The following is a 16391-nucleotide window of genomic DNA, read 5'->3' as shown; positions in this document are numbered from 1 at the left end:
CGAATCTTATGTACCCTCCACCATGGATTGCGTAGAAACTTCTACGAAAGACTGTCATCCACAATCGAATTAATTGGGTTGTGGTATCTGAAAACTTCTTAACATCGTTTTCTATACTGTTATTTAGTCCATACGTGGTATATATTACACAAACAAGGTATGTATAGATAAGTCCCCAAATAATTACGAATCGATAGGGACTTTTGCACGGTACGTAGAGAGCCAGAATTGAAATATGGGGGTCGCTTATATGTGGGCTATATACAATTATGAACTTGATATTGACCAATTTTTGTGTGATTGGGGATCGATTACATAGGCATGGTTGTTAACGGCCATATACTAGCACAATGTACCAAATTTCAACTGACTCAGATGAAATTTGCTCCTCCAAGGGGCTCCAAAACCAAATCGCGGGTTCGGTTTATATGGGGGCGATATGAATACCTGCATGGTTGTTAGATACCATATACTAACACCACGTAGTGAATTTCAATCAGATTGGATGAATTTTGCTTCCCCAAAAGGCACCGGAAGTCAAGTCTGGGGATGGGTTTATATGGGGGCTATATATAACTATGGACCGATATGGACCAATTCCTGCATGGTTGTTAGAGACCACATACTAACATCACGTACAAAATTTCAACCGAATCGGATGAATTTTGCTCTTCCAAGGGACTCCGGAGGTCAAATCTGGGGATCGCTTTATATGGGGGCTATATATAATTATGGACCGATGTGGACCAATTTTTGCATGGTTGTTAGAGACCATATACTAACACCATGTACCAAATGTCAGCCTTATCGGATGAAATTTTCTTCTATTGGAGGCTCCGGAAACCAAATCGGAGGATCGGTTTATATGGGGGCTATATATAATTATGGACGGATATGGACCAATTTTTGCATGGTAGTTGGAGACCATATACTAACACCACATACCAAATATCAACCAGGTCGGATGAATTTGGCTCCTCCAAGAGGCTCCGGAGGTCAAATCTGGGGGTCGGTTTATATGGGGGCTATACGTAAAAGTGATCCGATATGGCCTATTTGCAATACCATCCGACCTACTACTAGGAACTACTTATGCCAAGTTTTAAATCGATGGCTTGTTTCGTTCGGAAGTTAGGAAGTGATTTCAACAGACGGACGGACGGACATGCTCAGATCGACTCAGAATTTCACCACCACCCAGAATATATATACTTTATGGGGTCTTAGAGCAATATGTCGATGTGTTACAAACGGAATGACAAAGTTAATATACCCCCCATCCTATGGTGGTGGGTATTAAAATGAATACTTTCCGGAGGACAAAACTGGAATCGGTTTATATGGGGGCTATGTATAACTACGGACCATGAACGAATTTGTGGATAGTTATTATAGGGCATATACCAGGTACACAAGTATGAAATGAGCGTTTTTTTTTCATGTGGCACCCCTTTTCCTCACTTTTGGATCTTTCCCATAGATTTGAAACCGGCAGAAATTGTTTGTGGTGCAACATTTAACATTTCTGCCATTTGATTTTGCTTCAATGTGTCATCTCCATCCAATTCGGCGTCTTTAAACTTTTTGTCGGTCTTCCATGTTCCATGTTCTTCAAAAATATATACCGTCATGGAAATCGGGAGACTTAACACATGGGAGCCATATGAAATCATGAACCGATCCACACCATATTCGCTACACTTAGTTACGGTGTCTCGAAATACCTCTTGATTTTGAATTTCAGGCAAATCTCATTCAAATTGGCATGGTCTATATGAGGTAAATACCAAAACATGGACCGATACACACCATATTCGGCGTACTTATGCGTAGATCCAAAATATCTCCAGATTTTGAATTTCAGGTAAATTGGAAGCCCAAACGTTTAGAAGCCCAAGAAGTCAAATCGGGAGATCGGGCTATATGGGGGCTACACCATACCGTGGACCGATACACACCACATTCGGCACACTTATTTATAAACCCAAAATACCTCTAGATTTTGAATTTCAGGCAGATCGGATAAAAGTTCGGATATTTAGACATTCATGAAGTGAAATAGGGAGATAGGGCTATATGGGGGCTATACCAAAACATGGGCAAATACACACCCAAGAAGTAAAATCTGGACAAATCCAGGGGTCGTTTTATATGGGGCTGTACCTAACAGTGGTTCGATGTGGCCCATATGGAATGTCATCTAAACTACATCAATAACAAGTATATACGGCCATAAGTTCGGCCAGGCCGAATCTTATGTACCCTTCACCATGAATTGCGTATAAACTTCTGTGAAAGACTGTCATCCACAATCGAATTACTTGCGTTGTGGTAATACTTACCGATGACAAGGTATCTTAAAACTTCTTGACATCGTTTTCTAAATTGTGAGTTATTCCATACGTGGTATAAAAAAAATTATGTATAGGTAAGTCTACAAATACTTACAAATCGATATGGACTTTTGCACGGTACGTGGAGAGCCAGAATTGAAATATGGGGGTCGCTTATATGGGGGCTATGGACCTAGTTAGGCATGGTTGTTAACGGCCATATACTAGCACAATGTACCAAATTTCAACTGACTCGGATGAAATTTGCTCCTCCAAGAGGCTCCAAAACCAAATATCGGGATCGGTTTATATGGGGGCTATATATAATTATGGACTGATATGAACCAATTCCTGCATGGTTGTTGGACACCATATACTAACATCACGTACCAAATTTCAACCGAATTGGTTGAATTTTGCTCTTCCAAGCGGTTCCGGAGGTCAAATCTGGGGATCGGTTTATATGGGGTGTTGACGTAGAATGCTTTATTTCAACTTCCAGAAAAATTATACATAATTTCATTAAAAAGAATTTCTAAATCTATGTCTACTTCGTTTAAATTTTGTATAAATGCCACAGTCGTTTTCGACAAAGTGGATTTTTAAATAATACATACTAAAGAACAGAATAAACACATAACATTCTCCCCCCCGTGAATCAGGCTGATTCACCATCATTCGTAGCAAATACAGCTAATTTTGAAACAGGACGTCGTTTAATTCCACACGACGTCTTTACTTCGGCGGAACGTACTTGTCCATCTTTGGCTGGAAATACTTTTATAATTCGTCCCTTTAACCATTGACTTCTTGGCATTGTTGCATCCACTATGATTACAAAATCATCTATTTTCACGGGTTTTGATTTATCTCTCCATTTTGATATTTGAAGAAGTTGGGGCAGGAATTCGGTCACCCATTGTCTCCAAAAACGATCCTTTAAATTTTGGGCTATTCTCCACTGTTTGCGAAGACATAGATTTTCTTCAGAACTGGTTGGAGTTTGGGTCGAGTTTAAACACCCAAGCAAAAAATGATTAGGTGTAAGCGGTTCATCATCCTCAGAAGATAGTTGAATTTCTGTAAGAGGTCGGGAATTGATTATGTTTTCTGCTTCAATTAATAAACTATTAAGCGTCTCCAATCTGGGAGCATCATTTTGAAGCGTTTTAGACAAAATCCTCTTTATTATTCTTATAAGACGTTCCCAAGCACCTCCAGAGCTTGGATTTTCAGGGCAATTAAAAATCCATTCGATATTCTTGTTAGCAACTTCGTCGTTGATTCTGTCAATATCAATAAGCCGTTCATGTCGCTTCAAAAGTTTTTGGGCACCAATGAAGTTCGTCCCGTTGTCACTTCTTAGTCTTATGGGAATTCCTCGTCTATTAATGAAATTCCTTAGACACAAAATTAAGGCATCGGTTGACAAATCGTGTGCCAGTTCAATGTGGGCAGCTCTGACCGTTAAGCACGTAAAGACTACTGCCCACCTTTTCTCCCTTCTACGACCAATTGAGACATTGAACGGACCACAGAGGTCAACTCCTGTATACGTAAATGGTCTAACATATGGTGTTATTCGATCTGGTGGCAGCTGGCCCATTTGAGGAATTGTTGGTTTCGCTGCATCCATCCTGCAGACAGAGCAGTTTCTTCTGACTCTATTATATAAGGTCTTGATTCGTGGAATCCAGTACCTCTGACGTAATTCATTTATTGTGAGACACATATTCTGGTGATGGTTTTTGATATGATAATGTGTCATTATTAATTGTGAGACCCAATGGCTGTGAGGCAGTATTATGGGTCTGCGTGCACCATATGGCAAATAAAGTGCTTCATCAAGACGTCCTTTAACGCGTAGTAAACCATCCACATCCAGGTAAGGAACTAGCTTGTATATGGAGCTTCTTTTGGAAATTGGCTTACCATGTCTTAAGCAATTGATCTCATCTGAAAAATGTTCCAGTTGAACCCATTTACAAATTTCTCTATCTGCTTGATCAATTTCCGTGGCGATTAAATACGTGGTTTTCTTCGGCGCTAGTTTGGCAAATCGTAGTATCCATGCTACAGTCCTTTTTAATTTGATGTAGGAAGAAAATTTTTGATAATTTACCAATGAATCCTTTTGATTCGTGGATATAAGATAGTTTGGCTTAATTTCTTCTTCTAAAGAAGGGTTGCATAGCACGATATTATTAGGCGGCCAGTAACTTTCGTTCTCTCTCAAAAATTCCGGACCTTTTATCCACAGACTTTCATTCGTGAACTTCGGTGGATAAACAGTTCTTGTACCAGAATCTGCTGGATTTTGGTTGGTTGGTACATACCTCCACTGATTTGGTTGGGAAAGATTCAAAATTTCTGCAATGCGATGGCTAACAAAGGATTTGAATCGCCTATTGGACGAATTTATCCATTGGAGAACCGTTTGGGAATCAGACCAAAAAGTTACGGATGTTATCTCACATTCATGTCCATCAACAACAGCTTTACTTAGGCGTGCTCCTAGTACAGCAGCCTGCAGTTCAAGACGCGGAATACTCATATGTTTCAGAGGAGCACATCTAATTTTTCCCATAACGAAAGAAATGTCATTTCCAATTTTAAAGTAACAGACAGCTGCATATGCCTCCTGGCTTGCATCAACAAAAACATGTAGCTGTACTTTCATGGTGGATAACGTTGGTGACAAACAGCGTTTTATATGGAAACATTCTATGTTCTTAAATTCTTTCCACCACATATCCCATTTGTTATAGATATGATTTGGAATCGGGTCATCCCAATCGATTTTAAATTTCCATGTCTCTTGAACAAGAGTTTTCGAATACAATAAAAAGTCTGCTATCAGACCATAAGGATCGAATACAGACATCGTGATTTTCAAAAGTTCACGCTTTGTTGGAGGTCGTTCCCCAACGAGAACTTCTTGGGGAAGTGAGTGGAACTTTGTTTTGAACTCGAAGACGTCTCTTGATTTGTTCCAATACATTCCCAAAATTTTGCTTGTCAATATTTGTTTTTCCATATTGACTTCTTCCATACTAGGTGAGGATTGACCGTTCATAATCTCTTCCAGGTTTTGGCTATTTGATATAAAACCTCTTAGTTCAAACCCCGCCATTGAGTGTATTTTAACGACTTGTTGAGAAATCTTGATAGCTTCGTCTTCAGTTTGAAAACTGGCCACAAAATCGTCCACGTAATGTTTCTCTAAAATAGCTGCACATGCTTCTGGATATTCATGCGCATATTCTTCTGCATTAATATTCTTTACGTATTCTGCACTACATGGGGAGCATATAGCACCAAAGGTCATGGAAGTCATTGCGTAATGTTTTATGGGCTGTTTGGTATCGCCATTTCTCCATAGAAACCTTTGCGAATGTTGGTCTTCTTTGCGGATTTTAACTTGACTAAACATTTCACGAATATCTGCGGCAACGGCAATATTTCCTTCACGAAATTTCAACAGAATTTCAAGTAAGGGCTTCACCTGCTCTGGTCCTTTTAATAGAAATGAATTCAATGACGCTCCAGAAGATTTAGCTGTAGCATCAAAAACAACACGTAATTTTTCAGGTTTTTGGGGATTGACCACCCCAAAATGTGGGAGGTACCATACAGGAGAATTTTTGTTAGAAACTTCCTCGCTGCTAAGTTCTTGGGCGTATCCTTTTTCGATATATTTTCGAATCTCATTTTTATATCTTTCTGCATAATGTACATCGTGGGACATCTTTCTTTCAGTTGCCTCTAGCCGTTTATATGCCATTTCATAACTAGGTGGCATTTTCGGTGGAAAACTTTTCCATAAGAGCCCAGTTTCAAACCGATTTCCTATCCTCTTCGTAGTTTTCTCCAATATATCTTTAGCGATTTGTTCCTCAACTGACAAAAGTGGGGGTAAACTCGGGTTTACACAAAAGTTCTCCGTTGCAAGAAATTCTTGAACAATGTTACTAAGATCATCTTCTCTTATATGCAAAACAATAGGCTGGTCAGAATCATTACCTATCGTTCCGTAGGTAAGCCATCCAAGTTTACATTGCATTGCAATCAAACATCCCGCCTGCTGGACTGTGGACGGCACTCCAAGTATGACGTTGTCCAAACCAAGCAGCAGCATTGGGGTTACGTTCATGTAATCGTTAATCGGTAAGGTTGACAATTCAGGGTGATGTGATTTGAAAAAGGATTGCTGTGGTAAATTTAATGACTTCACTGTGTGTAAGTTCCGCAATGAGTACTTGGCTGTACCACTACCCACACCTTCAATTTCACAATTTACAAGAAAAGACTTTTCTTTGACAACCTTCTCCCCGTACCATTGTAGAGTCAGATTGGATGATTTTCCTTTTAGTCCCAAGAGACGAGCGGTATTTTCTTCAATTAAGGAAAGTGACGATCCTTCATCGAACATAGCATACACTGTAAGAGAACCAGAAGGGCCAGACAATTTTACGGGTAAAATTTTAAAAAGTTTACTCGCCTGCAACTGTTGGTGTCTGCAATTTAGCAACTGATTTGATGCATTTGCTTCGGGAAGATCGGTTTCGTCGTGAAGCGTCTTATGATGGTATAATTTGCAATTATTTATACCGCAAACTTTCTTAAACCGACATTTATTGGAGCTATGACCTTTGTACAGGCAGCAAAAGCATAGTTTCAGCTGTTTAGCATTTTTCCACCGTGAAGATAACGACATTTCTTCGGCAAATCGCTTGCATTTTGCGACTGCATGCTCACCACTGCAAATGTCACACCTAGACTTCGGATTCTTCGAATTGTCAAGCACCATCATTTGGTTTGTTTGTTGTGTAATCGGGTTAGAATTATTCGGCATCATACTTATTACTTTTGCCAAATCTGCAAGCCATGTAGAAAAGTCGCCGACATTTGGAAAAGGTCTAATATTTGCAGCTACCTTTGTCCATTCAAACTGTTGCTCTATAGGAAGCTTGGAAATCATTTCCTCTAATAAAGTTGGGCTCATAAGATGCTGTTGACATCCAGCAGACGTAAGAAATGCGACCACATTACGAACCATCGAGGAAAATGTAATAACTTGTTCCATCTTCCTTTTCGTGATGTTTGGAAATAGTTTAACTTTGTTTAATTGCGAACGTACCAATATATCCGGTCGACCGAACCGGAATTCCAATTCCTCAATTACCTTTGGTACGTCGTTGGGATATATAAGCATGGAAGAGACTGCTTCTCTCGCTGGACCACAAAGGCATTTTTGGAGACGCATCAAATTTTGCCGAAAACTGTATTTAAATGCGTCCGTTGTGTCCTTAAAATTGGCTATAAACAGTGGCCATTCGTCGGCATTGCCTGAGAATAGCGGCAAATCATACAGCTTACAAACCGAATCTGCATTCACTAAAAACTCAGGATTTGGCAAATCCTGTCCGGATACTCTCTCATTTTGTATCAATTGAGGATTTATATTACCTTGGGGTGCAGCTGCGGATTCCTCTTCTCTGTTGGCAATAACGTTTTCGTTTGCATTTTGGATATTGTTCTGGTCAATTCTGACCTCGACTTGATGGAGTTGGTTTTTCAATACTGCAATGTCGCCACGACTTGCCACAACTGCTCTTGTCAATTCTTGAAGGCCCTCCACAATGTCTTTCAGTTGGCTTTCCACAGAGGCTTCCGCAGAGACTTCCACCATCGTAGTATTAAACGCACCATCTCCAATAGGAATGGGAATGGGAGATATCGGTTCCTCCCGATTTGACCGTAAATTATATGGACGAGACATATTTTATTAAAAAACTCCAATTGAAAGCAATCACAAATTATTGGAAAAAATTGTTCCACACAAAATTGACTGCGACAAGAAAATTTAAAACTGTTGACGTAGAATGCTTTATTTCAACTTCCAGAAAAATTATACATAATTTCATTAAAAAGAATTTCTAAATCTATGTCTACTTCGTTTAAATTTTGTATAAATGCCACAGTCGTTTTCGACAAAGTGGATTTTTAAATAATACATACTAAAGAACAGAATAAACACATAACATGGGGGCTATATATGATTATGGACTAATATGGACCACTTTTGGCATGGATGTTGGATACCATATACACCACGTACCAAATTTCAACCGAATCGGATGAATTTTGCTCTTTCAAGGGACTCCGGAGATCAAATCTGGGGATCGGTTTATATGGGGGCTATATATGATTATGGACTAATATGGACCACTTTTGGCATGGATGTTGGATACCATATACACCACGTACCAAATTTCAACCGAATCGGATGAATTTTGCTCTTTCAAGGGACTCCGGAGGTCAAATCTGGGGATCGGTTTATATGGGGGCTATATATGATTATGGACTAATATGGACCACTTTTGGCATGGATGGTGGATACCATATACTAACATCACGTACTAAATTTCAACCGAATCGGATGAATTTTGCTCTTTCAAGGGACTCCGGAGGTCAAATATGGGGATCGGTTTATATGGGGGCTATATATAATTTCCTCGATTTCGATCAATTTTTGCATGGGTGTTTGAGGTCATATATTAACACCACGTACCAAATTTCAGATGAATTTTGGTCTTCCAAGAGGCTCCGGAAGACCGATGTGGACCAATTTTTGCATGGTTGTTAGAGACCATATACTAACACCATGTACCAAATTTCAGCCGAATCGGATGAAATTTGCTTCTCTTAAAGTCTCCACAAGCCAAATCGGGGGATCGGTTTATATGGGGGCTATATATACTTATGGACCGATGTGGACCAATTTTTGCATGGTTATTAAAAACCATATACTAACACCATGTACCAAATTCCAGCCTCATCGGATGACATTTGCTTCTCTTAGAGGCTCCGCAAGCCAAATCGGGGGATCGCTTTATATGGGGGCTATATATACTTATGGCATAGTTTTTAGATACCATATACTCACACCATGTACAAAATTTCAGCCGGATCGGATGAAAATCCCTTCTGTTAGAGGATTCGCAAGCTAAGTCTGGGGGTCCGCTTATATGGGGGCTATACGTAAAAGTGGAACGATATGGCCAATTTGCAATATCATCCGGCCTACATCAATAACAACTACTTGTGCCATGTTTCAAGTCGATAGCTTGTTTCGTTCGGAAGTTAGCGTGATTTCAACAGACGGACCGACGGACATCCTTAGATCTACTCAGAATTTCACCATGACCCAGAATATATATAATTTATGGGGTCTTAGAGCAATATTTCGATGTGTTACAAACGGAATGTTATACCCTCCACCCATCCTATGGTGGAAGGTATAACAACTACTTATGTTCGGAAATTAGCGTGATTTCCAGCCGGAAGGACAGACGGACGGACATCACTAGATCGACTCAGAATTTCACCTCGACCCAAATTATATAGACTGTTTGGGGTCTGAGACCAATATTTCGATGTGTTAAACACGGAATGACAAAGTTACTATACGCCCAGTTCTATGGTGCAGGGTATAAAAATGTACTGCCACTGGAATAAAAAAAATTCTAACTATCAGACTATCGGTTTAGAACATGCACTTGGTTGCAAAACATAACAGCCATCCTATTTCAAACTGCTCAATGGCTTATCACAGGAGAAAACCAAATTCGTTAACTAGCCACTTTCGTGTATGCGAAGAACTCCTTTACCAGTCTAACTAGTTTGTGCATATGGAGGTGTGCTTCTGAAAATTATGTTACTTCAATGGATTTAGACCAATCTAATTTTTCCTTACGCTTTGTATGCGTTCTTGCGATATGTTAAGCTTACGAACAGACTTTCTACCACTTCGGCGTAGATTTCTATCATATCTGGCCTTCCCTGTTGGATCATTTCTGGTGTTTTTACCATTTTTTGCTAGCAACCTGAAGTTGGCATATCCACCGCCCTGTATACACTTAGCACGTTAAGGGACCTATATATTTCGATTCTTTACAAACGGAATATCAAAGTTAGTATACACCCAATGTTATGACGGAGGATATAAAAATTATCTACCCCAAGACAGACGGACGGACGATAAATCGAATCAATAATTAATTCTCAGTTTTAGGATACAAAATTGCGCCATAATAAACAGCTACACATAAAACATGGTCAATAGATAGAGAGATTATCGTATATCACACAAGTAGATTGCAAATATTTATCAATAAAGCTGAATTAATTTTATATTTCACTCGAGAGAGGTAACCACTTGTGTTTTTATTCCGAAAGGTTTCGTGGGTCCTTACGGAGACCCTGGAGGCGACTGAGCTTACCTCAGCCAACGATAAAACCCCGTTACAAATATACTATGTATATAAAGATATGTACTTTGACAAATGGATTAATACAGAATTTCCGCATTATCCGCTTTTCAAGGTGAAACATTTAATAACACACTTATCGCTTTATTCATCCACTGAAATTTTCCGTCTTCTTCAATCACCAAAAATTATATTAGACAGATGGGAAGGATTACAATGTCGAACAATTTTTTCATCGGTAATCTCTAATGCCGATTACATGGAATCCTCAAACTTTGTCATTGCTCCACCATCAAAACCAGTTGCAGAGCGGGTACAAAACTTTATCGTTTGTTGAAAAGAAAGTCATTCCATGGAAGCATGGAACCCATAGCAAATGAACCAATTTATTTTTCTTGGCTGGAGATTTTGGAAATTTAAACTTGAAACCACTAAAAGGATTTATAACTTAGCGACAAACGATAAAAGCGGATATAGAACTTTGTAAAGAGCATCAGGTCTTTAGCATTTGAAGGAATCTATGTGAGATTTGTGGTATTGTGACATTTTTAAAGTTAACAATAATTTTTGCTTTAAGATTTCAATTGTGATCCATTAAACGAAGCAAAGTTATTATTGCGGATCAATATAACCTGATAAAAGTGGGTTTTTTCATTTTTCATCTGCAATAGAATGTATGACAAAGAAAAAATAAATACCTTAAGGATTTAAAATTGTTTTTTGTTAAATATATTTAACTGAAACAATTTGGTATGAAATTATTTTGTTTTGATCGAAATTATAAAACAAATCCTTTTCATTGATCTTGGCGTGAAAGAAAGGGCGACTACTTGGAGAGAAACAAATAAACATGGAGACGGAGAGAAAAAATCAACATAACTCAGTGAGAGAATCAAATGCTCTAATGGAAAACCTATTTCGTAGTAGATCTATGCAAGAGGACATTCCATTTGGGTATATCACAATTTTGTAGAAAATTTGCTATAGAAATAAAATGTTGACAAAACTTTCAATAGAAATAAAATTTTGATAAATTTTTCTATAGAAACAAAATTTTGCCAAATTTTCTATAGGAAAACAATTTGACAAAATTTTCTATAGATATTCAATTTTGACAAAATTTTCTCTAGAAGTAAATTTTGACAAAATTTTCTAAAAAAATAAAATTTTCTATAGAAATAAACTTTTGACAAATGCTCTAATGGAAAACCTATTTCGTAGTGGACCAATGCAAGAGGACATTCCATTTGGGTATACCACAATTTTGTAGCAAATTTGCTATAGCAATAAAATGTTGAAAAACTTTCATTCGAAATAAAATTTTGATAAATATTTCTATAGAAACAAAATTTTGGCAAAATGTTTTATAGGAAAACAATTTGACAAAATTTTCTATAGATATAAAATTTTGACAAAATTTTCTCTTGAAATAACATTTTCACAAAATTTTCTACAGAAATAAAATTTTGACAAAATTTTCAATAGAAATAAAATTTAAAAAAAAAAAAAAAACTTTCTATAGAAGAAAAATTTTCTGTAGAAACAAAATTTTCTATAGAACTAAAATTTTGACAAAATGTTCTATTGAAACAAAATTTTCACAAAATTTCTAAATCTAAAAATCTATAGAACTAAAATGTTGACAAAATATTCTATAGAAATAAAATGTTGACAAAATTTTCTATAGAAATAAAATTTTGACAAAGTTTTCTATAGAAAAAATTTTACAAAAACACAGAATTTTTCTATAGAAATAAACTTTTGACAAAATTTTCAATAGAAATAAAATTTTCACACAATTTTCTATAAAAATAAATTTTTCACAAAATTTTCTATTGAAATAAAATTTTTACAAAATTTTCTAAGAAATAAAATTTTGACAAAATCTTCTATAGAAATAAAATTTTGACAAAATTTTTTATAGAAACGAAATTTTGACAAAATTTTCTATAGAAATAAAATCTTCAATAAAACTTAAATTTTGACAAATTTTTTTATAGAAATAAAATTTTTACGCCATTTTCTATAAAAATACATTTTTCACAAAATTTTCTATAGAAATACAATTTTGACAAAATTTTCTATAGGTATAAAATTTTGACAAAATTTTCTATAGAACTAAAATTTTGACAGAGTTTTCTGTTGACAAAAAATTGGACAACAATTTCTATAGAAAACAAAATATTGGAAAAATTTTCTATAGAAATAAAATTTTGAAAAAATTTTCGATAGAAATAAAATTTTCACACAATTTTCTATAAAAATAAATTTTTTACAAAATTTTCTATAGAAATAAAAATTTTCTATAAAAATAATTTATATATATAAAATTTAGAAAAAATTTTCTCTAGAAATAAAATTTTGACAAAATTTTCTAAGAAATAAAATTTTGACAATATCTTGTATAGAAATAAAATTTTGACAAAATTTTCTATAGAAATAAAATGTTGAGAAAATTTTCTATAGAAATAAAGTTTTGACAAAGTTTTCTATACAAAAAAATTTTTACAAAAATTTTTATAGAAATAAAATTTTGACAGAATTTTTCTATAGAAATAAAATTTTGACAAAATTTTCGATAGAAATAAAATTTTTTACACAATTTTCTATAAAAATAAATTTTTAAAAAATTTTCTATTGAAATAAAATTTTTACAAAATTTTCTAAGAAATAAAATTTTGACGAAATCTTCTATAGAAATAAAAATTTTGACAAAATTTTCTATAGAAACGAAATTTTGAGAAAATTTTCTATAGAAATAAACGCTTCAATAAAACTTAAATTTTGACAAAATTTTTTATAGAAATAAAATTTTCACACAATCTATATATATATAAAATTCAATCTATGTTTGTTTGTTTAATTGTTTGTTTGTATGTTCCGAGTTTGCTCCAAAACGGCTGAACCGATTTACTTAGAACTGTCAGAGATCGTGGAGGGCGTTCATGTGGTGAAAATAGGGTACCACATTTTTTGACACCTGGACCTCTCCTTTGTCGGACTTTTTGAAAATTGGACCAAAGTTGACCGATTTGCTTGAAATTTTCATTAAAGGTTGGGGTTGGCATCTAGACAAAGATCCGCTACTTTATATTTCGATATTTGGTGGCGGAGGGGGACCACACCTTTGTTCGACTTTTTTTAAAGTACAGTGAGGTTATGTAATTAAAGCGGTGAGGTTATGTAATTAATATGGGGTTCCTGATGATTTCATATGTGGATGGGGAGGGGGACCTCCCCCTGGCCTTACTTTTTGAAACTTGGAAGAAAATTATGCGATTTGCTTGAAATTTTCATTGAATGTTGGGGTTGGCATCTAGACAAAAATTCACTACAATATTTTTCGATATTTGGTCGGGGAGGGGAACCACCCCTTTGCCCGAATTTTGTTTTTAAAGTACAGTGAAAACAAAACTAAACTCCCCCGACTGAAATTTTACGGAAAAAAGGGTGAGGTTATGAAATTTATATCAGGTTCCTGATTTTTTAAAAGGGCATAGGGAGACATCCGCTTCTCTTAAGTACATACAGAGAAACAATTAAACTTTACCGAGTTACTTGGAATTTACAGAGGACTGGGGAGATGTTACGATATTAATAGTTGATACCTGATTTTGTGATATTTGGACGGAAGAGAGGCCCCTTTATGTTAGGCTTAAAATTTGCTTGACATTTTCTGGGACGTTTACAAAACCTGAAAAAAAAACAAAAATTCTTAAGTTTTCTTGAAATTTACAAAAGTAGTGGGGGAAGGTTATGAACGAAGAGGTAACCTTCCTTGCCCACACTTGAAGGAAAGTTTCAAGAATTTTCAGGGAAGGTTAGGGGTGCTATTCACTACGGTGTTTGTCGATATTGTATCGGGGAAAGTGACGTCCCTTTAAAACACTAGAGCAACTCGATCTACTTGAAATTTACAGGGAACGTGGGAGGAGGTGATTAAATTTATACATGCTTTTTAAATTAGTATATGATTTTTCGATATCTGGTTGGGGAAGGGGAAAATTGAAATAAATTTTGTCGATATACTTCGATAGAACCTATAGGGACCATTCAGTAGTTATGAAATTAATATATTGTACGTGATAGTCCGATATCAGGTCAGAGTGGGGCGAATGTGGGGAGAGGGTTCCCTGTTGTCCTTTTTTTTTTCTTAAATTAAAAGTAGAGGGTTGTCCGTAAATGGGAACTCGGTACATAATTTTATGATTTTTGCACAGGCTTTTGCCAGACTTCTGTTTAGTAAAGAACTTAAATTAACATGAAATTGGCAGTCGATGCATCATTTTCCAACATTTTAACAAATTTTAATGTAGTAACATTTTTTACTACTTTTGCTTTTTCCGATTTATTGGATGGGAAACAGTATTTCTTTGTATGTTATTATAATATAGTGCTTTATTTTCAGATATGTTGAAGAGAAGGATACCTTTCCTTAACAAACCACACTTAAAATTCACAAGAAATATAGAAGACTACTTGATTACAGAACATTATTTAAGAAATTTGGAGGAAAGGGTACAGTCTCTCCCCGACATTTTTTAAGACGAACCGTTTTACATATGCATATCCGCCGTATTTGTACCTATAAACGAAAAAGCAAGTAGTCCGATTTATTTGAAAGAATTCAAATCTGTTCAAATTTGTTTTCAGCACGAAGGATATGGTTGACTAAGCCGGGTTACGCTAGTGTTCTATAAAAATAAAATTTTGACAAAATTTTTTATAGAAATAAAATTTTGAAAAAATTTTCTATAGATATAAAATTTTGACAAAATTTTCTATAGAACTAAAATTTTGACAAAGTTTTCTGTTGACAAAAAATTGGACAAAATTTTCTATAGAAAAAAAATATTGGCAAAATTTTCTATAGGAATAAAATTTTGAAAAAATTTTCGATAGAAATAAAATTTTCACACAATTTTCTATAAAAATAAATTTTTCACAAAATTTTCTATAGAAATATAAATTTTCTATAAAAATAAAATTTTCTGTAGGAATAAAATTGTGACAAAATTTTCTAAGAAATAAAGTTTTGACAAAATCTTGTATAGAAATAAAATTTTGACAAAATTTTCTATAGAAATAAAATTTTGAAAAATTTTCTATAGGAATAAAATCTTCTATAAAAATAAAATTTTGGAAAAATTTTCTATAGAAATAAAATTTTCACAGAAATTTATTATAAAAATACATTTTTCACAAAATTTTCTATAGAAATAAAATGTTCACAAAATTTTCTATTAAAATAAAATTTAGAAAATTTTTGCTATAGAAATAAAATTTTGGCAAAATTTTCCATAGAAATAAAATCTTCAATAAAAACAACATTTTGACAAAATTTTTTATAGAAATAAAATTTTAACACAATTTTCTATAAAAATAAATTTTTCACAAAATTTTCTATAGAAATAAAATTTTGACGAAATTTTCTCTAAAAAATATTTACAAAATTTTCTATAGAAACATTTTTTAAATTTTTTTAAATTTTCTATAGAAATAAAATGTTGACAAAATTTTCTATAGGAATAAAATTTTCTATAGAAATAAAATTTTCACAAGATTTTCTATAAAAATAAAACTTTCACAAAATTTTCTATAGAAATTTTGACAAAATTTCTTATAAAAATAAAATTTTCACAAAATATCTTACAGAAATAAAATTTTTATAGGAATAAAATTTTTACAACATTTTCTATTAAAAAAATTTTGACAAAATTTTCTATAGAAAAAATATTTTGATAAAATTTTCTATCGAAATAAAATTTTCATAAAATTTTCGATA

At 34.6% G+C, this 16391-nt stretch overlaps 2 protein-coding genes across 2 annotated transcripts in view; one reads left to right on the top strand and one right to left on the bottom strand.

Moving 5' to 3' along the window:
• Window positions 1-16391, top strand: part of LOC142225126 (uncharacterized) — a 979687-nt gene that overhangs the window by 185891 nt on the left and 777405 nt on the right. The gene's annotated exons all lie outside the window — the stretch shown is intronic.
• LOC142225130 (uncharacterized) lies at window positions 2992-8025 on the bottom strand. The gene has a single exon (XM_075294907.1). The coding sequence runs from the start codon at window positions 8023-8025 to the stop codon at window positions 2992-2994; it is 5034 nt and encodes a 1677-aa protein (XP_075151022.1).

Source organism: Haematobia irritans, chromosome 2, assembly GCF_050003625.1.
Source record: "Haematobia irritans isolate KBUSLIRL chromosome 2, ASM5000362v1, whole genome shotgun sequence".
Classification (NCBI taxonomy): domain Eukaryota; kingdom Metazoa; phylum Arthropoda; class Insecta; order Diptera; family Muscidae; genus Haematobia; species Haematobia irritans.
The sequence above is the reverse complement of the archived record's forward strand: the minus strand, read 5'-3'. Positions and strand labels throughout refer to the sequence as shown.

Bases quoted from the DNA above. Each gene is read 5' to 3' on its own strand.
- LOC142225130 (XM_075294907.1), bottom strand. From the start codon at position 8,025: ATGGTGGAAGTCTCTGCGGAAGCCTCTGTGGAAAGCCAACTGAAAGAC.